The sequence below is a fragment of the Periplaneta americana genome, chromosome 13 (genome assembly GCF_040183065.1).
Source record: "Periplaneta americana isolate PAMFEO1 chromosome 13, P.americana_PAMFEO1_priV1, whole genome shotgun sequence".
Taxonomy (NCBI): domain Eukaryota; kingdom Metazoa; phylum Arthropoda; class Insecta; order Blattodea; family Blattidae; genus Periplaneta; species Periplaneta americana.
Window position 1 is genome coordinate 122,784,517 of NC_091129.1, and position 24,196 is coordinate 122,808,712.

At 35.5% G+C, this 24,196-nt stretch overlaps 1 protein-coding gene across 1 annotated transcript in view; it reads right to left on the minus strand.

The window, feature by feature from the left end:
* LOC138712343 (solute carrier family 25 member 16-like) overlaps positions 1-24,196 on the minus strand; it is a 92,891-nt gene that overhangs the window by 9,004 nt on the left and 59,691 nt on the right. The window contains exons 3-6 of the mRNA XM_069843996.1: positions 15,013-15,146; positions 12,216-12,401; positions 8,599-8,755; positions 3,996-4,137 (exon numbers count right to left, since the gene is read on the minus strand). Coding sequence (XP_069700097.1) covers positions 3,996-4,137; positions 8,599-8,755; positions 12,216-12,401; positions 15,013-15,146 — 619 coding nt within the window. The remainder of the gene's footprint in view (positions 1-3,995; positions 4,138-8,598; positions 8,756-12,215; positions 12,402-15,012; positions 15,147-24,196) is intronic.

Genomic DNA, 24,196 nt, shown 5'->3' on the forward strand with positions numbered 1-24,196 from the left:
ACTTACTTACTTACTTACTGGCTTTTAAGGAACCCGACGCTTCATTGCCGCTCTCACATAAGCCCGCCATAGGTCCCTAACCTGAGCAAGATTAATCCAGTCTCTACAATCATATCCCACCTCCCTCAAATCCATCTATGTCTCGACCTCCCCAAAGGTCTTTTTCCCTCCGGCCTCCCAACTAACAATCTATATGCATTTCTGGATTCGCCCATACGTGCTACATGCCCGGCCCATCTCAAACATCTGGATTTAATGTTCCTAATTATGTCAGGCGAAGAATACAATGCGTGCCGTTCTGTGTTGTGTAACTTTCTCCATTCTCCTGTAACCTCATCCTTCTTAGCCCCAAATATTTTCCTAAGCACCTTATTCTCGAACACCTTTAACCTATGTTTTGTTTAATGATTATTTTATGCTTTGATTCCCTACTAATTTTGTAGATATGCGTACATATGATCCTATTTTTTTTTTGCACTGAAAATTGAAAATAAAGGGGTCTTATATGCGAGTAAATAAGGTAAATGTTTTCATCAACAGATATTAATTCATTATGAACATAATTATGTAAATGAATGCAATAGTTTCTAAAGAAATACAGCAGAAGTTGGATTTTTCTGTAGAAAGTCGCAAATGTATTCAAAGAAATTTTTTCTTGCCACAAATAACTTAAAAGCCAGGCAGAATAGAAGAACCCTTGTTAGATGTGGGTGACTGTCGATAAAGTCAGTAATCTAACATGTTCCTTCTTAGTCTGATTTCAAAATACTACTGGTTAAGTAAAGTTTGAGACTTTCACAGCGATCAACATGGTGCAAAGCTTTTGGGTAACTGCACTGTGTTGAAGATGTAAAGACATCCAACATTTTTAAGTTATATGTTGGTTCCATCATCAAGGAAGGTATGAAAAGGTAGGTGTTTGAGAGGTTACACTAGGCCTATCTACTCTCCATATAGGGTTTCCTCTTCTTCTTTTTTCCTACCTTCCCCAGTGAAACTTTGAAACGTCGAATGTCTTTACAACTGTGAAAAAAATGCAGTACCCAAAAACCTTGCACCAATGCTATTGGTTATTTGACAAAAAGTAAATTCATTAAAAACGGCTAATATTTTTTGATACTTCTGTCTATTTCATATACCAGTTTTGTAAATAACAAAATAGACATGATTACAATATATGAATAACTATTTTATGTGAATTTGTGCAGACTTAATTACATCTTTCAGGGTGGTCCTCTTAAAATCAATACATTTAAGGAAAGGTTGAGAAGATTAGACTGAAAATGTAATTGGAGGTGCAGTGTAATTATTTAAGTTGTGTCATGTAATTAATTGAGTTGATATATAATTAATTAAGTTGATATGTAATTAATTAAGATGATAAGTAATTTAGTTGATATGTAAATAAATTAAGATGATATGTAATTAATTAAGATGGTATGTAATTAAGTTGGTATTTAATTAATTAAGGTGATATGTAATTATTTAAATTGGTAATAGTTGGGTGAAATTGAAGTACTTATAAGTTAGATTTACCTTTGCTTACCGTAGGCGTTATTATAGAATAGTTTTTATTTATAGTCCTAGGTTTATTGCAGTAATTGTAATTATTGTATATTATATATCACTGCCACCGGGTGTATACCCAATTGTAGTGTTAATACATACATACATACATGTAATTACTTAAACCATGAAATTTATGAACAGAATCAATTTTACTTTATGGAATTATACGAAAATACATTTTGCGTGCAATTCAAGAAAGGGAAGTTTATTTTATTTGGGTGTAAATAATCTTCATGATAAACATTGTTTTTATAGGTAACTGAGAGAATTTTTTACTAATTTTATAATTGTTCCATAGTTTACATTTTGTAGAAGTCTTACTGAAGTTGATTTCACGACTGATCACAATGCCGTGAAGAAGTATCACAAGAAAAATTCCAACAAAAATTTTTTTTTTTAAAGCTATGCGAAACAATGTGATGTCAAACACGAAATGAAAAATAATAATTCAAGTATTACTGTAAATGTAAATAAGAGATTAAGAATTAGCTCATCTGACACCTCCTGTAATGCAATGATTACAAGAGAATACTAAACTCGTCAAAATTACTTTTTTTTTTTGTCTATGTTCAAGCAGCTGAATAAGAATAATGACAGAAGAAATGAATTTAGTCCAAGGAAATAACACTGTTCAATATTTATTAAGTTATAAACTGAATTTTTAAATACAAATACGAATCTGCAATATACATATAAATATCAAGGTTTACTAAAATGTTATTTTATGAATTAAAAAACATTTCACCAATAAATTATGAAGCTTTCAATTTCATATTTTACGAAATGTGATAATAATATAATGTATATAATAAAGAATAAATGTTTATCATAAAATATGCATCTGTTCAAAAAATAATTTCAGAAAGCAATTTGAAATTCGCATATCTTCCTTTACATTAACAAGATTGTCAGCATACAGTCCGGATCAGCTTACTTAATACCCTAAGAATGAAACCTAACCATTTTTCCCCTATTACTACATATGCTAGTGGATTATAGTGATTTTCTAGATGCGAGGTTGAATTTTCTTTTACCAACATCGTTTCGAATTTCGAGTACTGACAAATATTATATCTGGCAGTTATTTTCTAACTGTTATGTTGGCAGCAATAATTTTGGTTTACAGTAGAAGGTCTGATGAAATGAAAGTATCTAAGTAAGCTTGTGAAATTTGAACGTAATTAATAATTAATTAGTAATACCTGTATTAATATTAATATCAATATATAATTCAGTTGTGTTGCGCTGTGATTCCAATTGAACATTATATTCAGGTAAATGTAATTAAATAAGACATAACTTATTGACCTAGGCCTACTTGGACTGAAAAATTGTGCATGTGGCAAATGGACAGAAATATATTTTTTAGTGTTCAGATTTTTATTAAAATGTCCAAGAGAGGAAATAGCATGGTAGTAACTTAGGAATATGTATTTTAAGTAGAGTATACATTTCAGTATTCTGTTTTCAGAATTCGTACTAATCATTTCACGTGATAAAAGAAAAACATTTTTAGGTTAGGTCTTGTGAAACATAAATTGTTTAGTCAAAACAATGAATTTCATGTTGTCAGACAAAATACATTTTAATATTACATCATATTAACTACTAATTACCAACATAATGTGTGAGAGGTTCAGGAGGAAAATACACTCTTTCACAAATTATTAAGTCATTTAGAAATCACCTCCCAACATAAAGATGAGATGTGGTAAATAAATACATAAGCAGAACATTGTTATTGTTCATGCTATATTATTATTATTATTATTATTATTATTATTATTATTATTATTATTATTATTTCAGTACATGGCATTGTGATTTTACCCTCTTTGGTGATATCTGGCATTAGTTAGCAACACTGAAGAGACAGCCAAATTAGCCTTTTCGGAACTAGGTACTCTTACATGATCCTCACTATACTTCACTGCTATTGAACTGTATGTTTATCATTACTGAAAAATATGATAACTTTAGTTTATGTCATAATTCATTATTGTGAATTGACTTTGAAAGAAGTTGCAATACAAAAAATAAACAAACAAATAAATACCGATAAGTTAAGAGTTGTAAATAATGAATAAATACATATTTATATACACAAAATACATAGAAACAAGAACAGATAAGTAAATAAACAAATATGTAAGTTAATTGATAAATAAGTAAAAGCATAAATAAATAAATAAATAAATAATTGAATCATTAAAGGAATAAATAAATAATAACTGTATAGGTTTATTTCTTTTCTAATTCATTTTCAGAAAATTATGTCCTCATTAGTAACAAAATAAAATTATGATATCCCAATATCATTCATTAAACTAATATGATGAAGATGGTTCAGAGCAGTTGATGCGACAGTCCTACCAAGTTGAATGATTCACAAAAGAAGGCAGATACAGTTAGTTTACAGTTCTCACCCGAACTTTTTGGTTTCAGGGTTCATCATGGCTAGCTGCATCCTGCGCCGTGTTACATCCAGTGGGTAGGACACACTCTGTGCCACCGCACCAGCCAAGCCCCCACACAGCAACTTGGCAGGCATCAGCAGCACCAGGCCGCCTGCAAAACATTGACCTCAGGGTGATACTTCGAGAACATAAATACAGCCTTTAATCAACAGTGTGTCCCGAATTTAAAAGAAAACTTACAAATTAAACCAAACCCTTTAACACTATTAAATATAGAGTTTAATCTAAATTTAACACAAGAAATACTGAAATCAGAAGTAAACACTGAAATAATGAAACAATTGTCTTTAGAGACAATTAATATTAGGTACCCTCCACAAAATTGGCTTCATTTATACACCGATGGATCCTTGATCTCCAGGGAACAAGGTGCAGGTGCAGGTGTTATGTGCTGTCTCTTCTCACTTCATAGATCTCTTGGATATGGAACAACAAGTTTTGACGGAGAAATCACTGCAATAAGTGAAAGTCTCAGGAATCTTCTCTGCCACATTAATAAATTTAAAAATGCAGTTATATTGTCAGACTCCAAAGCAGTTATTCTATCAATAGTCTCTAGACACACACCTTCATCTCGAATAGCAGAAATAAATAAAATGCTCTGTCAACTAATAACACTCAATAAAAGAATTGTATTCCAATGGATACCATCCCATTGTGGAATCCTGGGAAACGAGAATGCGGATGCTTTAGCAAAGAAGGGCAGCACTGCTACTTACAGACCTGTTACTAAATCTACGTATTCCTCTGTGAAAAGATTTATTAAATCTACATACTTAGACTTCAACGAACAAAATTTGATAACACAATCTCAAGGGAAAAAATGGAACTCTCTGCATCATAATCCACAGTTGATTCCCGATTTACCACGCAAATTGTCTGTAGCTGCATTTAGATTGGCAACAGGCCATGACTGTTTGGCCAAGCATCTGCATAGAATTGGAATATATCAGTCTCCTAACTGTCCATTGTGCAACTCAAATCAAGAAATGGATTCAGAACATCTCAAAATCTGTGCGTCAGTGGTTAACCATGACAATATCTTTGAAAAATATTGGAGTGCAAGAGGTCAAATGACTTTATTGTCAAATGCCTGGCATTAGAAAACAACAACACAGTGTGCACAGGGTCACAAAGTCATTACACAAAACAGTTTGGCACCATTATCTGGTCTCCATAGTAACCTTTCAAACCATGAATCAGAAGTAACCGAAAATAACAACAGGTTTTCATAGACACAGCATACTGTAGCCACTTTAGATCGTAGTGACCTCATGGTGGTCAGTAGTCCTGAGTTTCATTGTTATTTGACTGTTACGTTTCTAGTTTCATCACTATTATTGTTGCACGTGTTACTCCTATACTCAATGGTGGACATTCATGTCATTTACTCAAGCATTCCCTTTTAGGAGAGATGATCGTAATTGTAGATTCTTTTCTACAAGAGTGTTGTCCTTTGTGCACCATGGCAGGTAATCTACAGAACACCAGTACGATGAGTGTGATCAATGGAGTAATGGCGGATACTAGTAGAGGAAACAGGAGTACTCCAGCAAAAACCCACAATGAACACCAGCTTTGTCCACCACTTGGACCCACATTATCAGCATGTGGTTAATGGTGAACTTTCTTTTGTAAATATAATTATTACATATTTAAGTGCGTGTTGCAATATAACATACAGGATTTCACAAAGTTTTTCCCTCATTACAACATTCAATTACACAAAATCTAGCGACGTTACAAAGAAAAGATTTTAATGGAATATATGGGAAGCTAATAAGTTACTATTAAATTTCCTTTACCATATCATAACTGGTTGAATTGTTTATGCCTTAAATTTAATTAACGTACTTGTTTTGTATTATACATATAGCTCAACAGATGAATGATTGTTTGCGTTTGTAAATTTAATAATCTGATTGGCTATGTATTGTACACTTTTAGTAGAGCCATCGATGTAGCTCAGTTGGCAGACTCGCTGGGCTGCTGATCCGGAGCTGTGTTCGGGCTTGGGTTGGATCCCCCTTTGGTTTCTTTCGAGGTTTTCCCCAGCCATGGGACTGAAGCCAGATGGTCTATGGCGAGTCCTTGGCATCAACCCCTTTGATTTGATTACCTGGTTGGATTTTTCCGAGGTTTTCCCCAACCAAAAGGCAAATGCTGGGTACTATTTTGGCGAATCCTCGGACCTCACCTCATCTCACTACATCTCGCCAAAATATTGTAAAAAATTGCACAAAATTGTAAAAATTGTAGAAAATTACTAAATTGTAAAACTGCAAAAATTTGTAAAAATTGTAATTGTAATATTGTAAAATTTTGACTTGTTCCACATCTTAAAGCTTCATTGTTCATGTAAGATCTATGGAATAAAGTAATGAATGAATGAATGAATGAATAAATACTAGTGAACTTCCACATGTGCGCCACTGGTGGCATGGAGAATATCCTAGTTCTAAGTGTTCTGCGTCTGATAGCGAAACCAAGTGGCCCAGGTTCGAATTCCAGTCGGGGCAAGTTACCTGGTTGAGATTTTTTTCCGGGGTTTTCCCTCAATCCATATGAACAAATGCTGGGTAACTTTCATTGCTGGATCCTGGACTCATTTCACCGGCATTATCACCATTTCATTCAGACGCTAAATAACCTGAGATGTTGATACAGCATCGTAAAATAATTCAATAATAAGAAAGAAAAAAATGTTCTGCAGCATTTCTTTGGTAATAGAAGCAAAAACGTTTCTTATCTTCATTACCAAATGTCCTAATATCTGGCACACGTTATGAATAGACTATCTTTCACATAACTCCCACAGGATGAAATCTAAGGGGGTTATGTCTGGGAACCACTGCATCCAATATATTTATCAGGAAATTTTAAGTTGAGAAAGTCCCGAACAATTAATCCCTAATGTGGCAGGGAACCATCTTGCTGGAATATCACCCAAACAGTGGCGGCTCCTGCATATTTCTTAAGAGGAGGAAAGAAGTTAACAGTGCAAAATGACATCTTCTTGAGAGAAACAAGTTACAAATTAGCCTACATGCATACACGTAAGACCAGATAGTGTTAGGGTTGGCCTTCCCTTTTGTATAGCAATAATCTGTTTTTGTAAACTGAGTTTCCTAAATTGTCCAAAATATAAAATGTTTTCACTTCCATTCATTGTTGAATAATTGCACAAATTAACAATTACAAGGAAATTCACAACCTCGCAGCATTTTTCACGCACATTACAGCATCACACGTGTTGGAAGAGACCAGCTACTAATACGTAACCGGAACCATTTTACGGAAATGGGAATGAGAAATAATCTTTTGGAAAGCGATAACACTGCACCCACCCACGTGGTCTGTGTTACCACATGTACATTTTACAAGTTCAGTATCGCATGTTTTTGAAGAATATCAGCTCTTGTAAAGTCATACTACCATTATTGTTCAAAGCTGCCGGTGGCCGATTAATTTTTTTATGTTAAAAATAATGTAGTTTGCAGTACCTTCAATTTCAAATATATTTGTCCAAAACTGACAACTTGGCTGTTGTCTTGTCTAATAGACAATGAATGGAAGTGAATTTCAGAGGCCAAAATATCTGCGATACTAACTTAGAACTACTTCCTCTTTGTTTTATATAAATTCAACTTCAACTTTCAAATAACAATATTTTCGAAAGTTTCAAACCATGAATATAGCTTATATAAAGTGGAATGAATAATATATTTTTATTTATAATTTTAAAAAAAGTTTATATGGTGTCTTTCATAGCTTTGCGTTAAAATTGTTTTTATTGTGACTCCTCCTAGATGACGTGTTATAGTCTGGTTGAATGTAGCATCGTTAGATGGCAGCGGCAGCGAGCTTGCTGCACGACCAGTCGGTTTCTATTTCCCGCCCATGACTGATTCAGAGGAGGATCTCCTCCCTAGCCGCTCATTTACTTGCTTTAAAACTCTGTTTCTTTCTCTGGTCACTAGTGCGCTGTTGTCTATGTGTGTTAACTGCAGTAAAGGAGGAATGGATTACTTTCCTCCACACAAACAATCTCACATCTTTCTCACAGTTTTCTAGCAGCACATGAGCGCGCGTAGTTTAAAACTCGATCAACCGAGGTTTTCTTATAGCTGTGAACTTAAAAATTATCGAATCTTCCTCGAATTTCAAGGCACATATTTTACTTGGTATTTACTTTCAAAAGAAGAAAAATGTGAGGAGGACATTCCTCCCTTCCCTCCCCCGAGGAACCGCCACTGCATCCAAGGTTGAAACTCTAGTAGTTGAGGTTCTATAAAAAAATTCCATCATGTCCAGTACACTGTAGTAGATATTACTGTGTCCTTGATAAAAAGAAAGGGTCCAATGACTGTTATGCAAGAAGTCGCATCAGATGTTCACTTTTGGGCTATTCTTCTGCTGTTCTATGACTACATATGTGCACATTGTGTCTGTTGACTTTACTGCAGGTGTGGAATCTAGGCTTATCTGAGAAACACACAGTACAAGTAACAACTGTCATCATCAATGTGAAACAAACTTGACTACACGTTACCTGTATTTCGCGAACAGGGCTCGCAGGTAACTTGTGGCAGGTACTTCATGCAGACGTACTTGAGCATCTCGAAGCAATAGAAAGAGAAACCAGCATATGGGATCATCCCACACACTGTTGGCAGAAAACCACGATACAGGGCTCGCAAGCCTCCTTCCTTTAAAACAGAACAAAAAACATTCTTTATAATATTATACAGTAATTTTCTTGCCATTATTACATTCTATATTTACCTCTGAAGACCGGAAGATACGAGGCTTTTCATCAATAGAACGCAAAAACATTCCATAGGCTATATTTAATGTTTTATTCATTCTCTCATTTTATTAGTTTCTTCTTCCATACTTCCCTTCCATTATTTCCTTTTTAATTTTCTTTAATTTCTCATATCCCACAACAGATCATAATATGCAGTATTTATAATCTGTATAAAATAAATCTCATACCAGTCAAAATTACATACTTACAAATGGCCCTTAAGGAACCCGGAGGTTCACTGCCACCTGCCATTGGTCCATATCCTAAGCAAGATTAATCCAGTCCCTACCATCATATCCCACCTCCCTCAAATACATTTTAATATTATCCTCCCATCTACAGGTATTTTCCACTCAGGTCTTCCAACTAAGATTCTATATGCATTTCTGGATTCACCCATACATGCTACATGCCCTGCCCATCTCAAACGTCCGGATTTAATATTTCTAATTATGTCAGGTGAAGAATACAATGTGTGCAGTTCTGCGTTGTGTAACTTTCTCTATTGTCCTATAACTTCATCCCTCTTAGCCCCAAATATTTTTCTAAGCACCTTATTCTCGAATACCATTTATAATCTTTTCGCTGTAAGAAAAATCCTAATGTAAACAATAGCATGTGACTGAAGTGAGGCTTCATTGGCCGCTGTTTGGCGCCATAGATTCTCAGTACGTGTTCCCGCCCACTCCTGTACATTCTGTTTCATGTTAAACATTTCCCGTTACTCATCAAGTAGACCTAACCTCACTACTGTGCATCCGTTTGCTTAGGAAACATTTAGTTTATAATTATTGTAATTAAAACTCATTTAACTTATTATATACATTTAAGACTATTTGTTTTTCTCCGCTTTTGAGAGGGTTTCCACTCTTATGTTTAATAACCACACACACCGAGGATGCAGAAGCCATACTTCAGTACCATGTGCTTATGTGAACAACTACGAGCTCAAGTAATGCCAGCCTGTTACAAGAACAGACTACCTCTGTATTACTGTTGGTATTCATCCGCGTTCATAGTACATAACAAAATATAAAAGTCGCTTTTCCTTTACATAGCGTTTTACATATGAGTGAAGTTATATGTTTCATCGTATTTAACAACTAGAATTCAATTTTTTATTTTCAAATAATACAAGATTATGGTTTCCAAATATGAACTATATTCTCCTGCGTCATGTGAGTGTTTCGTCTGGGAGCCAATCACGGGTATGACAGCCACATTCTTGTGTTTACATTAGGATTTTTCTTACAGCGAAAACAGTATAGCCTCCCTATGGATATAAAAAATCAAACTCAAAACATAAGATTATTTAGGACCAAATTAAAGAAGTACCTAATTTCTCACGCCTTCTGTTCTGTAAGTAAATTTATACATTCAACAACACTTCATGAATATTTCTGTCTTGTATTAAGTATTGATACTAAACCTTTGTGTTGTACTAATAGACTATATTGTAAAACTCTTCTGTATATATTTCAACTGGACTGTGACTATAATTAAGACTTTATAGTACTGTTAAGATATTTTTTGACATGTTCCATATTCTAGCTGTGAGGCGATGCACAAATACCATGTAATGTAAATAAATACAATACAATACCTCTGTTCCTCTCTCAAAGTGACAATTCAGTAAGTCAAAATAGGAGACAAAATATATGAATGAAAAAAAAATAATAATAATTGAGGTGTCAGACAAGGCTGTGGACTATTAATAGCAATTTAAAATTAGATATTATAAATTTTGCAGAACTGGTTTTATTAGCAACATCGGAAGATGATTTGCAATGGTTAGAGGACAACATATTCTACAATAGCCCAGCTTTATTCTACGAAAATATCCACAGAAGGAAACAAAGATAACGGCCTTTTTGATGGTAAATATCCAGTACAAATCAAAATGTGTTTAAACAATAGCATCCTAGATTGACTTAAATAATTTATTTATTTACGTTCTAAACTACCTTTTGTTGAAAATTAAGATTTATCAGAGCTAATGTTTAAATTTAATAAATTCATAGAAATCATTAATAAAGTTTTGAAACCATTATTAGTACAAAAATCAACCCATATTCGCCTAAAAATTGTAAATTATGTTTTACTTAACGACGTTTGCAACTGCCCAGGTTATATCTGCGTCACCAGTGTACCAGAATTTTGCTTTGTTGGAGTTCTTTTACATGCCAGTAAATCTACTGACATGAACCAGGCACAGGCCAGCACTCTACCGATTGCGCCACTGAGGCTGATCTTATTCACCTATATAAAATAAAGGCTAGATTGGTCGTGAGCAATACTGGACTCAGAGAAGGTGAGAAGGCAGGGGAATTACCCTTAAGTAAAAAAGGAAATAACAAATAAACGCAAGCATGAAAGAAAAAAAAGAATAAAAAGAAAGAATGTATAAAACATTAAATATCGAAATTATTTCATTATTATTATTATTATTATTATTATTATTATTATTATTATTATTATTAAACTGCAATTGGCCACTGGCTGTTGTACAGCACATTAAATATAAATAAATAAATAAATAAATAAATAAAAATAAATTATTATTATTATTATTATTATTATTATTATTATTATTATTATTATTATTATTATAACTATTTCTTACCAATGTTTACTATTGTCACACTAACATTACTTATCCAACTTTCATTATTTACTTTCATGTTGTTTTATGGTCTAGATATTAATGTAATAACTATGTAAGAAATTGTATTCAATTAGAATTAGAGTCTGGCTGGGTGGAAGAGAAGGCTTACTGGCCTTAGCTCTGCCAGATTAAATAAATAAATAATAATTATTATTAAAATATACAGAATAAAAATTTAATAAAAAAAAAGAATGGAAGAAAATAGGTTCTCTTTTATTTTATTAGTTCCTTTATACTTAATTTTTCTCACAAAAATTAGCAATTAAAATATTGTAATTTTGCAATAAAGAGAGATTTTGATGAAGTAATGTAATCCACCCACATTAGGAATCATAAATTCTGTAATAGAAATAAAAGAAATGTAGTGCATCTTTCACATTATGCTTCAAATGTAAAAATTCTTTACACAAAACTGGTAAGATTAATGTCTACAGTAAATTACTTGTAACAAATTAACGCCATTTACGAGAGAGAGCAAGAATGGCTTACGTGCTGCAGAATCAATCCTGCTGGGAGGTAACTAGCATAGTACTTAAGGATTTAGTGAATTTCATGGAATAAATTAACGTACAATACGTCTATTTCTTTCGCAGAGCAGTGATTCACTTTTACTGATCTGTTACAACTGTCACCCACAATAAATACAAGACATACAGTTATATATTAAATGCAATTTCAAACATAAAATGCATACCTCCTTAAAAATACTTAATGCCGTATGCACGATGCCAGTGTAGACATGTTCCCCTGTCACTTGGAATGCCAGGCGGGCCCTGATCGTGTCTAGAGGATATGTAAGTGTCACAGCTGTAACTCCCGCACCTGACCCAGCTAGGAACTTGCCTATATGCGAGTTGCTACCCAATACTGATGACAGCATCTGTAAGCAAACAAAACAAGCTTAATGACTACTTTCTTTTCTTTTTTATCCTTTCTTCCTTCCTTATCCTCCTTCCTTTTCTTATGTTTTTTTGCTTCCATTCTTTTATTTTCTATCCTCCATACCTATCTTCACTTTCTTCTATCTTGTTATGTTTCCTTCTTTCTTACCTTTTTCTTTATTTTCTTCTTAAATTTTCCCTTTCCCCTTTCCATATTTCCTCTCTTTCCTACTTCAATTCCTTTCTATCATCCCTTGTTATTTCCATCCATCAATCATTCATCCAAACACCGGTATCTGTCTACATTTTCCCTTCCTTTTCGATTTCATCTTCTATTTATTTAGTAAATACAGACTCTTACGTCAGAAAGAACAGCCATTTATTTATTTCTCTGTTTTGAACTCTTAATAGACTTGGAACAGAAATGAAGATATAAAAGGAAAGTAGACTTTGGGAGATTCTGTCAATCATCAGTAATAAGACTACTCAAATATCTTGAAAGGCGAAATATGTTAAAGACTTCTTCGATACAAAGAATATACGAGGCGCATCCAGAAAGTAAGTTTCCCTATTTTTTTTTTAAAAAAAGAACACACACTTTCAGGAAAACATTTATTGGCAACAGGTACAGCAATGTTTCAGCTATTTTTCAACATAGCCACCATCAGAATTGAGACACTTGTCGTATCGTGGGATCAACTTTTGTATCCCTCTGTCGTAGAGCTCTGCCACCTGTGAATGGAACCAGCATGTGACAGACGTCTTCAGCTCTTCGTTGTTGCCAAAACGCTCACCGGACAGGAATTTCTTGAGGTGCAAGAAAACGTGAAAATCGCTGGGAGCAAGATCAGGACTTTAGGGTGGATGATCAAACAACTCCCAGCCAAATTCCGTCAAAACAGCTGCTGTGCGCCGAGCCGTATGTGGACGAGCATTTTCATGGAGGAGCACAACACCTGCAGTAAGCATTCCACGCTTCTTGTTTTGAATGGCACGTCGCAATTTTCGCAGTGTTTCACAGTAGCGGTCAGCGGTCACTGTTTCACCTCTTGGAAGGAAGTCAATGAGCAGAATACCCTTCCTGTCCCAGAACACCGTGCACATCACTTTCCGTACTGACAGCGTGTTTGAATTTCGTCCTGACCGGAGATCCACTATGCCGCCAATGCATTGACTGCTGCTTGGTTTCCGGGGCGAAGTGCGAAATCCAAGTCTCATCGCCTGTGAAGATCCTGTCGAGGAACTCGTCGCCGTCATCGTGATACCGTTGCAGAAATGTCAGTGCTACTCCTAAACGTTGCATTTTGTGTTCGGGTGTCAGGTTTTTCGGCACCCACCTGGCACACACTTTTTTGAACAGCAGGTGCTTAGTGACAATCTCATGCAACAAGGATCGCGATATCTGCGGAAAATGCTGCTCAGCTCCGTAATCGTGAAGCGACGGTTCTCCATGACGCATTGCCGCACCAGCTCAACACGATCGTCACTGATGAGGGACGATCGCCCACTGCTCTCTTCATCATGGACACTTTGACGACCTTCGGAAAACTGCCTACACTACCGACGCACCATCTGCTTACTCATTATGTTCGGCCCATAGACCTGACAGAGCTGCCGATGAATTTCAATTGGCGCAATGCTTTGTGCATTAAAGAACTTTATCACCGACCGAAACTCGCAGGCGGCGGGAGAAGGAATAAGAGCTTCCATTTCGGACCACTGCTGCCACGCTACTGGCACCAGGCGGGACCTGTCCGGCTGGCATATGATTGATACGTCATAGATCTGTTACGCATGCGCAATTGACACGGCTAATTAAGTTTACTTTCAAGAGGAAAAAATCGGGAAACTTACTTTCTGGATGCGCCTCGTAAAAGTTAATATGTAGCAGAATGAAGGCTAGTGGGAGTACATTATAATACCATGAAATATGAAACGCTTTCGGTATTCTGATAGTACAAAATTGGAGAAGAGAAAGTCCTATCGAAGATCCCTGTGATGCCATATAACAGAGACGACACACATTTTTAACGAAGACATAAATCACGGATGGGGAATTTTTTGTACATGGAAAGAGGAAAGAAAGACCAGACATTACGAAAGCCGTATTGAACTAAGGAAAATAATGACAGCTAAATTATTATATCGTCTATAAATATCCATTAATAAAGGTAGGAAAAGTTACGTTCAAAGAACATGTAAGATTGAAGTCATGCATTACAACATCAACATCATTCTTTATTTAATGAAAGACCACAAACATCATCTTGTTGCCATGGATGGACCACAGATTGGAATTTCCACAGCCCTGGTACAAAAAATAATATAAAACTAAGGTGCTACATTAAAAAAATAGTAATGAAAATGAAATGTTGATGCTTACAATCAATATACTAAAACAAAAGAAGATTGTGCGTTATTTTTTAACGAGAAGTAGCAAGATATTTTATTTGTAAGAGATCATTGGTTTCGAAAATATTTAATATTAATGTACTGCTTTCTGTAAAATGTGCTAGTAAATCACCCTCAATGTACGTTTGTATCGTAACATTATTCCAAGCACAACATACGATGCTATAAATTATAAGAAATCGAAACATTAAAAAATACCTTTTTGTACATTTCAAACGCTGTGAACTGAGTGGCAGCATACGGGAATATCCGAACCATCTGTGCTCCATTACCCTTATACAAGGCGAAGAAAGTCTCCTTATGTACAATGTGTCGCAATCCAGAGAACACTCCTATAAACAAACGTCGTAAAATTATTTGATACTGAATATAACATAATAAAACATGTGATTATCTAACTTCTATAATGCTAAGTTGAAACCACGTTGAAACTGCCCAAAAGCCATACATAAATTACATAAGGTAATAAATAATTACAAATAAATAGTTGCTCATCATATAAATGGGCAAAAGGAAATTTTATCCACAAGTGTAATAAAAGAAATTATCCAGCAGCCCTTATTAATAAATCGTTACTATAAATAATAAATAAAAAAATAAAAAAATATCAACTTATATTAATTTAATATTGACGTTGAAAACTATGAAGACAGCCTTTATATTCATGTTACTGTTGCTAGGAACAACGCATGGATAAAAGTTTGCAAGTCACTAAGGCGAGGGACTAAATGAAGAAAACGTAAATATCCACTCGCAGTTCCTAGCAACAGTAACATGAATATGTAAGATACCTAACTCTATATACGAAGTATCAAATACAACAACCGGCTATTTTATTAGGTGATAATGAAAAAAATAAATTAATATAGGGAAGTGACCTTAAAAATAGTGAACTGCCAGTTCAAATATCGCCGATAATGAGCTATAGTAACATGATAAAAGAAAAATAAAATACGATGAAACACGCAAATAACCTTGAAAACTTAGAAGTAAAATGTCAGTTAAAATACTATTGATCAAATCTAATATAAAGGGAATGGATGAAGAATAAAATATTATAATGAAACTTATACATATTTTTTTCACTTATGTAAGTACACCTCAGCTCACGAACAACAGAAAAAAATTAAGAGATTTTAACCTTTAAATATTGTACAGGGTGTAAAAAAAGATGTTACAAAACTTGATGGTAGGTACTGTCGGTGACTCAGGAGAAGACGAGAGCGGACTGAGGAGGAAGGGATGTGAACAGATAACGTACGACAAAACATGCAATATTTGTACTGCAGTAAGCGGAAACATTAGGTCTCCTTCTGTTCAACTTAGCTTTAATTTCCATACGCATTGTTACTCATGTTTCCTGCACGAGTAATAACCTGGCTACTGGGATGCTTATCTGAGAGATGTTTATAATAATCAACAGCGATAGTCAAGAAGGTCACATTCTTTCCGCTCGTCTTCTCCTGAGTAACGGACAGTAGATGGGTATCATGTGATCATATTTTGTTAATAAACCCATGTCCAGAAACACTTTGTTTACGTGCTAGCGTCTCTGAAATGTGAAAGAGCATGTAGGCAGTGCGGATCACAAAAGTTAGGAAAGAAGTAAAAAAGACAATTGAAATACTGCAAGCAAACAGCATATTAATCAACTACAGAAGATGCTCCAAATGGCTGTCACGAATCTGTATTTTTAAAATTGTTAATTTATAGTTTGTCTAATTTTATTACGTAGGCCTATTGGAAATAAAGTAAATATATAGTTTTTTTTTTATTAAAACTAAGTGAAATCATTCGATATTCAGAAATATCGATACATTCTTCCGATAATACTGGTAAAGCTATCGATACTTTGATTCGATATCTGATAAAATAAATACAAGGTGCATTCAATATACATTATCTCCGATCTGCACTTGTATTTATTGTACCGTTAAATATGCATGCGCGTGTCACTGCAGATCATTGCTTCCATGTCTATTGAGTCAGTCTATCAAACGTCAGATTATCTTTTTAAGAACTAAGCTTCTACACGTGATTTTATGCAAAAATGCAAGAACGTATTGCGATTTCTCCTGGAATTTCTCCATATACGCCTTATGTATAGTCTTCTTCTCTGCCTTTCAAGTAATGCAGTTAGTATAGATTCCAGGCGTTTCCCTGGTTCTAGATAACTTATCCGTTTCCTATCTCCTGTGTGTTGCCTACATTCAGGGCAGTCAGGAAACTTATTGGTTGCCTCTTGTGTGGCTAATTCTGGATATCGGAACGTACCTAATTGTTGTAAGTAAGAGAATTAGATATTTTTCTTATTATAGGTCTTGGCGTGGTTTTTCGAAGTTCGAACCCGGGGTGGATCCTTGCACTTGCGCTTGTTTTGGTTCATTGTACGCCCTATAATGCCATGAAGTCTCACAAGTGGTTCGGGTAATATTCACGAATTCGATGCTGACAGATGAGCGATTCTACCGCAGCCCTGGCAGAGCCCATTTTCAGTTCAGACGAGACAAGCCCCATGGCCCGAGCCCAAGTCCATCCCATATCAGCATCGAAAACTAGTACTAGGCCTACCCCCAAAGCTTCACCTCAGCCAATTTTTAACTATTGCAGATGAGAGATGAAATGGAGGAAGGTGGAAATCCGTTGGTGGAATGGTAGACAAACGGGAATACTCGAAGAAAAACTCTTTGCAACATCTGTTTTGTCCATAGAAGAAATCAGGAAGAAAGTCTTAATTTTGGAGAAGGTAAACTGGACGATAGAATTCTTCTGGATCAAGGCCTACGTCGGAACATACGGTAATGAACTTGCGGATCGACTAGCGAAGGCAGCGGCACAAAACAAGGATGCAGCAGTATGCTCTGACAAAATTCCAAAAAGTATAATTCAAACTGAAACAGAAGAAGAAGGAAAACTAAAATGGCAAAAAGAATGGAACGACACTACAAAGGCAGCGATAACAAAATCCTACTTCCCTAATGTAAAAGAGAGGCTTAAGATGGAATTAAATATTACAGCCATCTTCACGTCAATGGTGACAGGACACGGGATGAATAAAGCCTACCTCCATCGATTCAAGTTACTGGAGAGTGCAACATGTCCGTGTAATAGTGGAAGTCAGACTATAGATCACTTGCTATATGATTGCACAATATTAAGGAAACAAAGAGAAATTATAAGAAACAGCATTTCGAAGACAGCAAGTAGGCCACCTACCAAATATCAGCTTATAAAATTACATCTTCAACCATTCATCACTTTAATCAATTCAATAGATTTTGAACAATTGTAGGAATGCATTTATTGTTAGGTTACACATATTTATCATTCAACTTTTATAAAATTAACAATTTGTTTAAAAAACTCACAATTGCAATATATTCCTATCATGTATATATACTTTCTTTTCTTTTTATTTAGGTTAAGCCATATATATGTATTTGTATTAATTCTGTATCTTGCTTAGGTATGATCAATTTAAATAGGCAAAATAGATTAAATCGGGAGTATTCACCAATACAAATCCAAAATATGTATATTTGTTGTAGGAAAGGAAAAATCTAAAACATGTAATATTACTCTGTAATGGAGCATGTTCAATAATAAAAAAAAAAAAACAAATTCCATCATATCCTAGCCGGGAATCGAATCCGGGCGCCTGGATGGAAGGCATGCGCGTTAGGACTTGAGTCACACACGCGACTCCATGACAAGTCAATAACCTTCGTAAAAATCGTGACACCAAGATATTTGACAAATTATTATGGATGCTGCCATCAAATATGCTAATACTGTAATTATTTAGACATGCTTAAAATATATTGGAAGATTCCTCTATGGACATCAACCAAAACCTGCAGGTAGAGTATAAATGGTCGACCCACGGTTGTTAGCTTAGAGACAAAGTACTTTCAACGAAAAAATAATAATACCTACTCGTATAACAGCCGATATCGAGAGTTTCTAGAAAAAGTTCAATGGAAGTTCCCAATCGAACATGGAGGTTACCATGACGTATTCAATCACATATCGCCAGACACGCATACGCTATCTCAGACACTTGGGCATCATGTGTCTCAGCTGGAGAGCGGTATCTCCGAGCATTCAGTTATCATGCATGTGGAGCACTTCGTACATTCAGGCGATGATGAAATACAGAAGCCAAAACATTGAAGACCTATGCACTAGTTCGCGCGTAACGCCAATATGAAACAAGCAGAGAACATTTTCTGACATACAGTATCTACGGCAGTTTGAATTTATAATGTATCTAGTTCAAAGATTTAATACTTGAAATCATTTAGCGAGTCGCTACAGTTTAGACTAGACATGGGCGGGCATTCATGTGCATCTGCACCGCGTATAATCAGTGTTTTCACCATTTTGCATAGTCTAAAGCAGCCGTGGCGAAAACGTCATCGTGCGCCGAGCCACTGTGTAACCTGCAACGTCCATAGCACCTATGGAGGGAAGCAACTGTCTGACTTATTAACGGATTTTCACTTTCCTTACGTCAAGCACTTAAAAAAAAAATTATACAGTATAAGGCTACAAACTGATGTTTAGTACGTGTAACGAAGAAATAAATGAAGAATGAAACATAGGACACATTACCACAACCTAAAATTAACTGCTTCAGAATGTCTCTGCAACAGAGTTTCAAAATCAGGAATGATGTCACTTACTGCCAGTCGTAGTTGTCAGTCGTGAACTAAATTTGGTTTTTACTATTTTCATTGTTGAAAATAATTTTTCAAAAACGAAAGTTGTAGCGAACATGGCTTCGAAAGAGAAAGCGAAAAAACGAAGCTTCGGATATTTATTTTTGGTAAAAATTTGAAAGTTCAACATTTGTCAAGTCCTTACATATAGCTTTCATTTAACAACACATTGTAAATCTGTGAGTTTAAATTGAAGATCTAACCGCATTATTCGTACATCTGCTGGAAAAGGATCGATGTACAGAGATAATAATAATAGTAGTAATAATAATAATAATAATAATAATAATAATAATAATAATAACAACAATAACAACACAACCTTTTAATGTTTCATCAGTAACATGTAGTATAATGCCGTTTTATGTTATACAACCGTTTTCTCGTAATACTTGTGAACAAATCATACATTTAATATTCTCATTCATATTGGCAAAAAAAAAAAAAAAAAAAAAAAAAAAAGCGTCCTCCCATCCTAGTTGAAACTTTCGTTTTTGTAGATGTACATGTATTCGAGAGAGACATTGCGACGATATGCCACTCGCAGATCAGAGACAAATACAAATGGAACGGAGTTTGACTCCAGTGAGTGAGAGGGTGGGGGTTGTGGGAGGTAGGAAGCACAGCTATCATTGTGAGCCACAATGTGCTCGTGAGTCGCATTTTCGCCACCGCTGGTCTAAAGACTGCCATGAATATGATATGCATTATTTGATGTCTTCCTTCTAGAAAAGAGATTTCCTTTTATCTCAATTTCTTTTTGAAAGAAGCATTTCTATACTTTGTGTTATTTTAAGTGCGTTCACATTTTTAGGTCCAGCTGAGACAATTAAAATTAGATACAAGTGCCTACAATATAAATACTATAAAAATTTCATAGTTTAAAACTACTACATCTACTTATTTCTATGCATAAGTTTAATATATCTCACTTTGCACACTCGAAACAACTCATATTGAGATTATAATAATAGGAAACCACAAAGAAATTGGGTGGGTATTTGTTATTTTCGTCAAGCGCTGTGGCGTCGTGGTCTAAGGCATCCTGTCTAGGACTCGCGTTACGGAATGCACGCTGGTTCGAGTCCTCATGGGGGAAGAAATTTTCTCATGAAATTTCGACCAGTGTATGGGACCGGTGCCCACCCAGGATCGTGATGCACTTGGGGAGCTACGATAGGTAGCGAAATCCGGTTGCGAATGCCAGCTATAACGGCTGGGGGGATCACCGTGCTAACCACACGATACCCCCGTTCTGGTTGGATGATCGTCCACCTCTGCTTCGGGATGTGAGCGTGAGGCCAGCAGCCGGCTAGGCCCTTCACGAGCTGTAGCGCCACGGATTTGTTATTTTAAAATTCTTGATATTAGCGAAGTTAATTAGGAGTTTTCCATTGTTTGAAATTATTTCACTATGCCTTCCCATAATCTTCTTTATCGGCTTATTTCCGACTCTCGCATTCAAGTCTCCAGCTATTACAAGATAGTCTTTGTAATTGATTTTGATAAATTCCTCTCTCGAGAAGTCATAAAACTCTGTTTCTTCCAATGAGCACTCTTCTTGACTAGGTATAAACTCCTATTATTGATAATTCCTTCATTGACAAATTCATAACTGTGGATTCGACTTCTCCAGTTCTTTTTAACCAATTTGCTATACCTGCTGAAGCTTTCCTTTCTTTTGGTACATCATGATAAATACTTCAAATTTATTGATTAATAAAATTATTTTATTTCTCCTTTGCGCCCTCCCCCTTGTATAAGAGGCTGGCTCTTAATTATCAGTTAAAATTTGCTATAAGATTTGCTGTCTTTATTTAGCAACATCCTCACTATCTCCAAGCATTTTCATTAACTACTGAACCATTTTTTGATGTCCCTTGAAATTTTGTATCCCTAACACAAATTTGGACACTCCTTAATTTTTCTTCAGTCTCTCATATTATTCGGCATTAGCTCACATTTCAAACAATAGTTCCATACCTATTACAGTAGGTTATTATTTGTATACGGAATGCCACATCGCTCAATTATGTGAGATTTCGCACCCACGTCAATGCTGCTGACCGGTATTATAATAGCAGCGTTACAGGTGTAGTAAATGACAAGGGCGGTTCGCGAAAAGTTGATTATTAAAATTATTATTATTTATTGTTTTTATTTAGTCAACTATCCGAAGACAGGTGTGGACTAAACAAGTGACACCAACAAACCATCATTCATGAGACAACTAGGCCAGCAGATAATGGAGTAGGGTGGCCAGTTCCTTTCCCCCCAACTTGCGCTCCCAGATTGCAGAAAAAAGTACCGGGCCGGCGCCCTGGCACGACTACACTCCTGAGCGTAATGGGAATATTCCCACCACGCTCCTGAGTAGGGTATCTGGCTGTTATACCAGATTTAAAATATCTGTTGCTCTGTATCTCAAATTCAAGGTTTTGTATTTTGTTCCAGAGTGCGCCTCAATTTCAACTCGTACCACCACGTGATCAGCTCTAGTTGCAAGATTTTCGAAACGCTGATGTCTTTCTTCAGTAGCATTATTATTATTATTATTATTATTATTATTATTAGTAGTAGTAGTAGTAGTAGTAGTAGTAGTAGTAGTAGTAGTAGTAGTAGTAGTAGTAGTAGCAGCAAGAGATTTCGTTTCGTAAAACAATCATGTGTCCGATAAATTCACACAAAATTAGTCTACTTTACACATAATACACTGAATTTCGACACTCAATGCTGGCTGAGAAGAAACTGCCTTCTGAAGGATGCACTGGAAGGAATGGTGAACGGAAGAAGAGTTCGGGGTAGAAGATGATATCAGATCATAAACGACATTGAGATATATGGATCATATGAGAAAACGAAGAGGAAGGCAGAAAATAGGAAAACGGGAGAGTGTTCGGTTTGCAGTGAAAGAGCTGCCTTGGGCAGAACACTAAATGAATGAATATTCTCTATAATGGAAAGTGTCGATGCAGTAAAATAATATCTATTATTATTAATAGCAGTAATAGGAGCAGCATCAATAGGAGCAGAATTTTATTTAACGCTTCAATTGAAGAGATTATTATTCATCGCCTAAATTTAACATGGAACCATTTAAGGCTGGTTCACAATAAACCGGGAACGAGAACCAGAATGAAAACGAGAAGCAGAGGACGTGAATATGAAAATTTTTTATTCACTATAAACCGAGAACGTAGACGAGTATGCATATCGATATGCATGTCAATAACGATATATAAAGTCGATATTACGCTTTCTGATGCTATTTGTGTATAATTGACCAATGGCGTTCTCTCATGAGTACAAGGCTGCAAACATAAAAACAGGTTAACCAACTTCGAAATTTCAACTGAAACATTTCATTAGGTACGGTACTATAAATATGCCCATGCATCTTTATTATCACAGCCTATTGTAAGTGTACCATAACGTAAAATAATTAGAGAAGAAATATTTGTAATATAACAAAAATGAACACAAAGTAGTTATTGAATTGAAGCGTGAATATGTAGTGTGTAATACAACCAATACAGTAATAAAATATGATTCACTTACGCTCGGTGTTCAAAGATGCAGCTATTGAAAGCCACGTATTCTCCTTCATTTTCCCATCTTTATACGAGGCGCACCGCTTATCGTAAACGTGAGGATTTCCCTCAACACTCAATATTAGAATCTCATCAAATAAAACTTACTCCATGATGCACAGCACAGAAGAAAATAATGCATAGGTTATGTTACAGTCTTCTTCCTACAAAATATACGACGACAAAATAGCTTTTAGATGGCAATAGAATGAATCTTGTGGGCTGTGATCGGAAACGTGAACGCCAAAGTTGAAACTTGGCCAACTCTCCGTTCCCGATCCTGGGCTCCGGCAAGCTTTTCGTTAATTGTGAATGCTCACATTTAAATGTACACATTATAACAATTTTACCATTTTCGTTTTCGTTCCGATTCTCGTTTCCGGTTTATTGTGAACCAGCCTTTACAAGGGACAGGGACGGTTCTTTTAGGTGTCCTAAATCGACTTCTCTCCAGAGAAAGTCATGCCGAGAACTTTGTCCCATACTTCTCGGTCGGGTTTGAGCCCACGAATCTAGAATCCAATGACCAATTTGGTCATCGAGGACGACGGGTCAGTTTTTACTTATCTTATTCCAGATCACTTAAATAGTTGCACTTTACGTAAAAACTGATTTAAATTTCTCTCTTTTTTAGCTTGTGTTCAGCTCACATGGCTAGTCATATGATCCAAGATCTGGCAAAACTGGGTATAACGAACAATACAATAATGCAGGAGAAATGGTCTTATATTAGCAATTTTATTGTCAGAAATTCTGCTTGTCACGCCCCGAAAAGAAACCTACATTTTTCATTTAACTGCTTAGAACTGTGTAATCAACTACCCATTATTCGCGGCTGGAAACTAAAAAATTACAGCCATAACAAGCAATCAACAAATTAGGATTTCTACCAACGACCAATTGTACAGGAAGAGAAAGTGCCGCAACACCACAAGTCTCCATGTGCATTAGGCTAATAATACAGCCGATGTTACGTAAGCAGGAAGATTCATAAAAAGATTGATGGACTATGCCTCGCGTCTTGCTCAAAACACATAATCCACTTTACAAAAAATACGCCAATGTTATGTG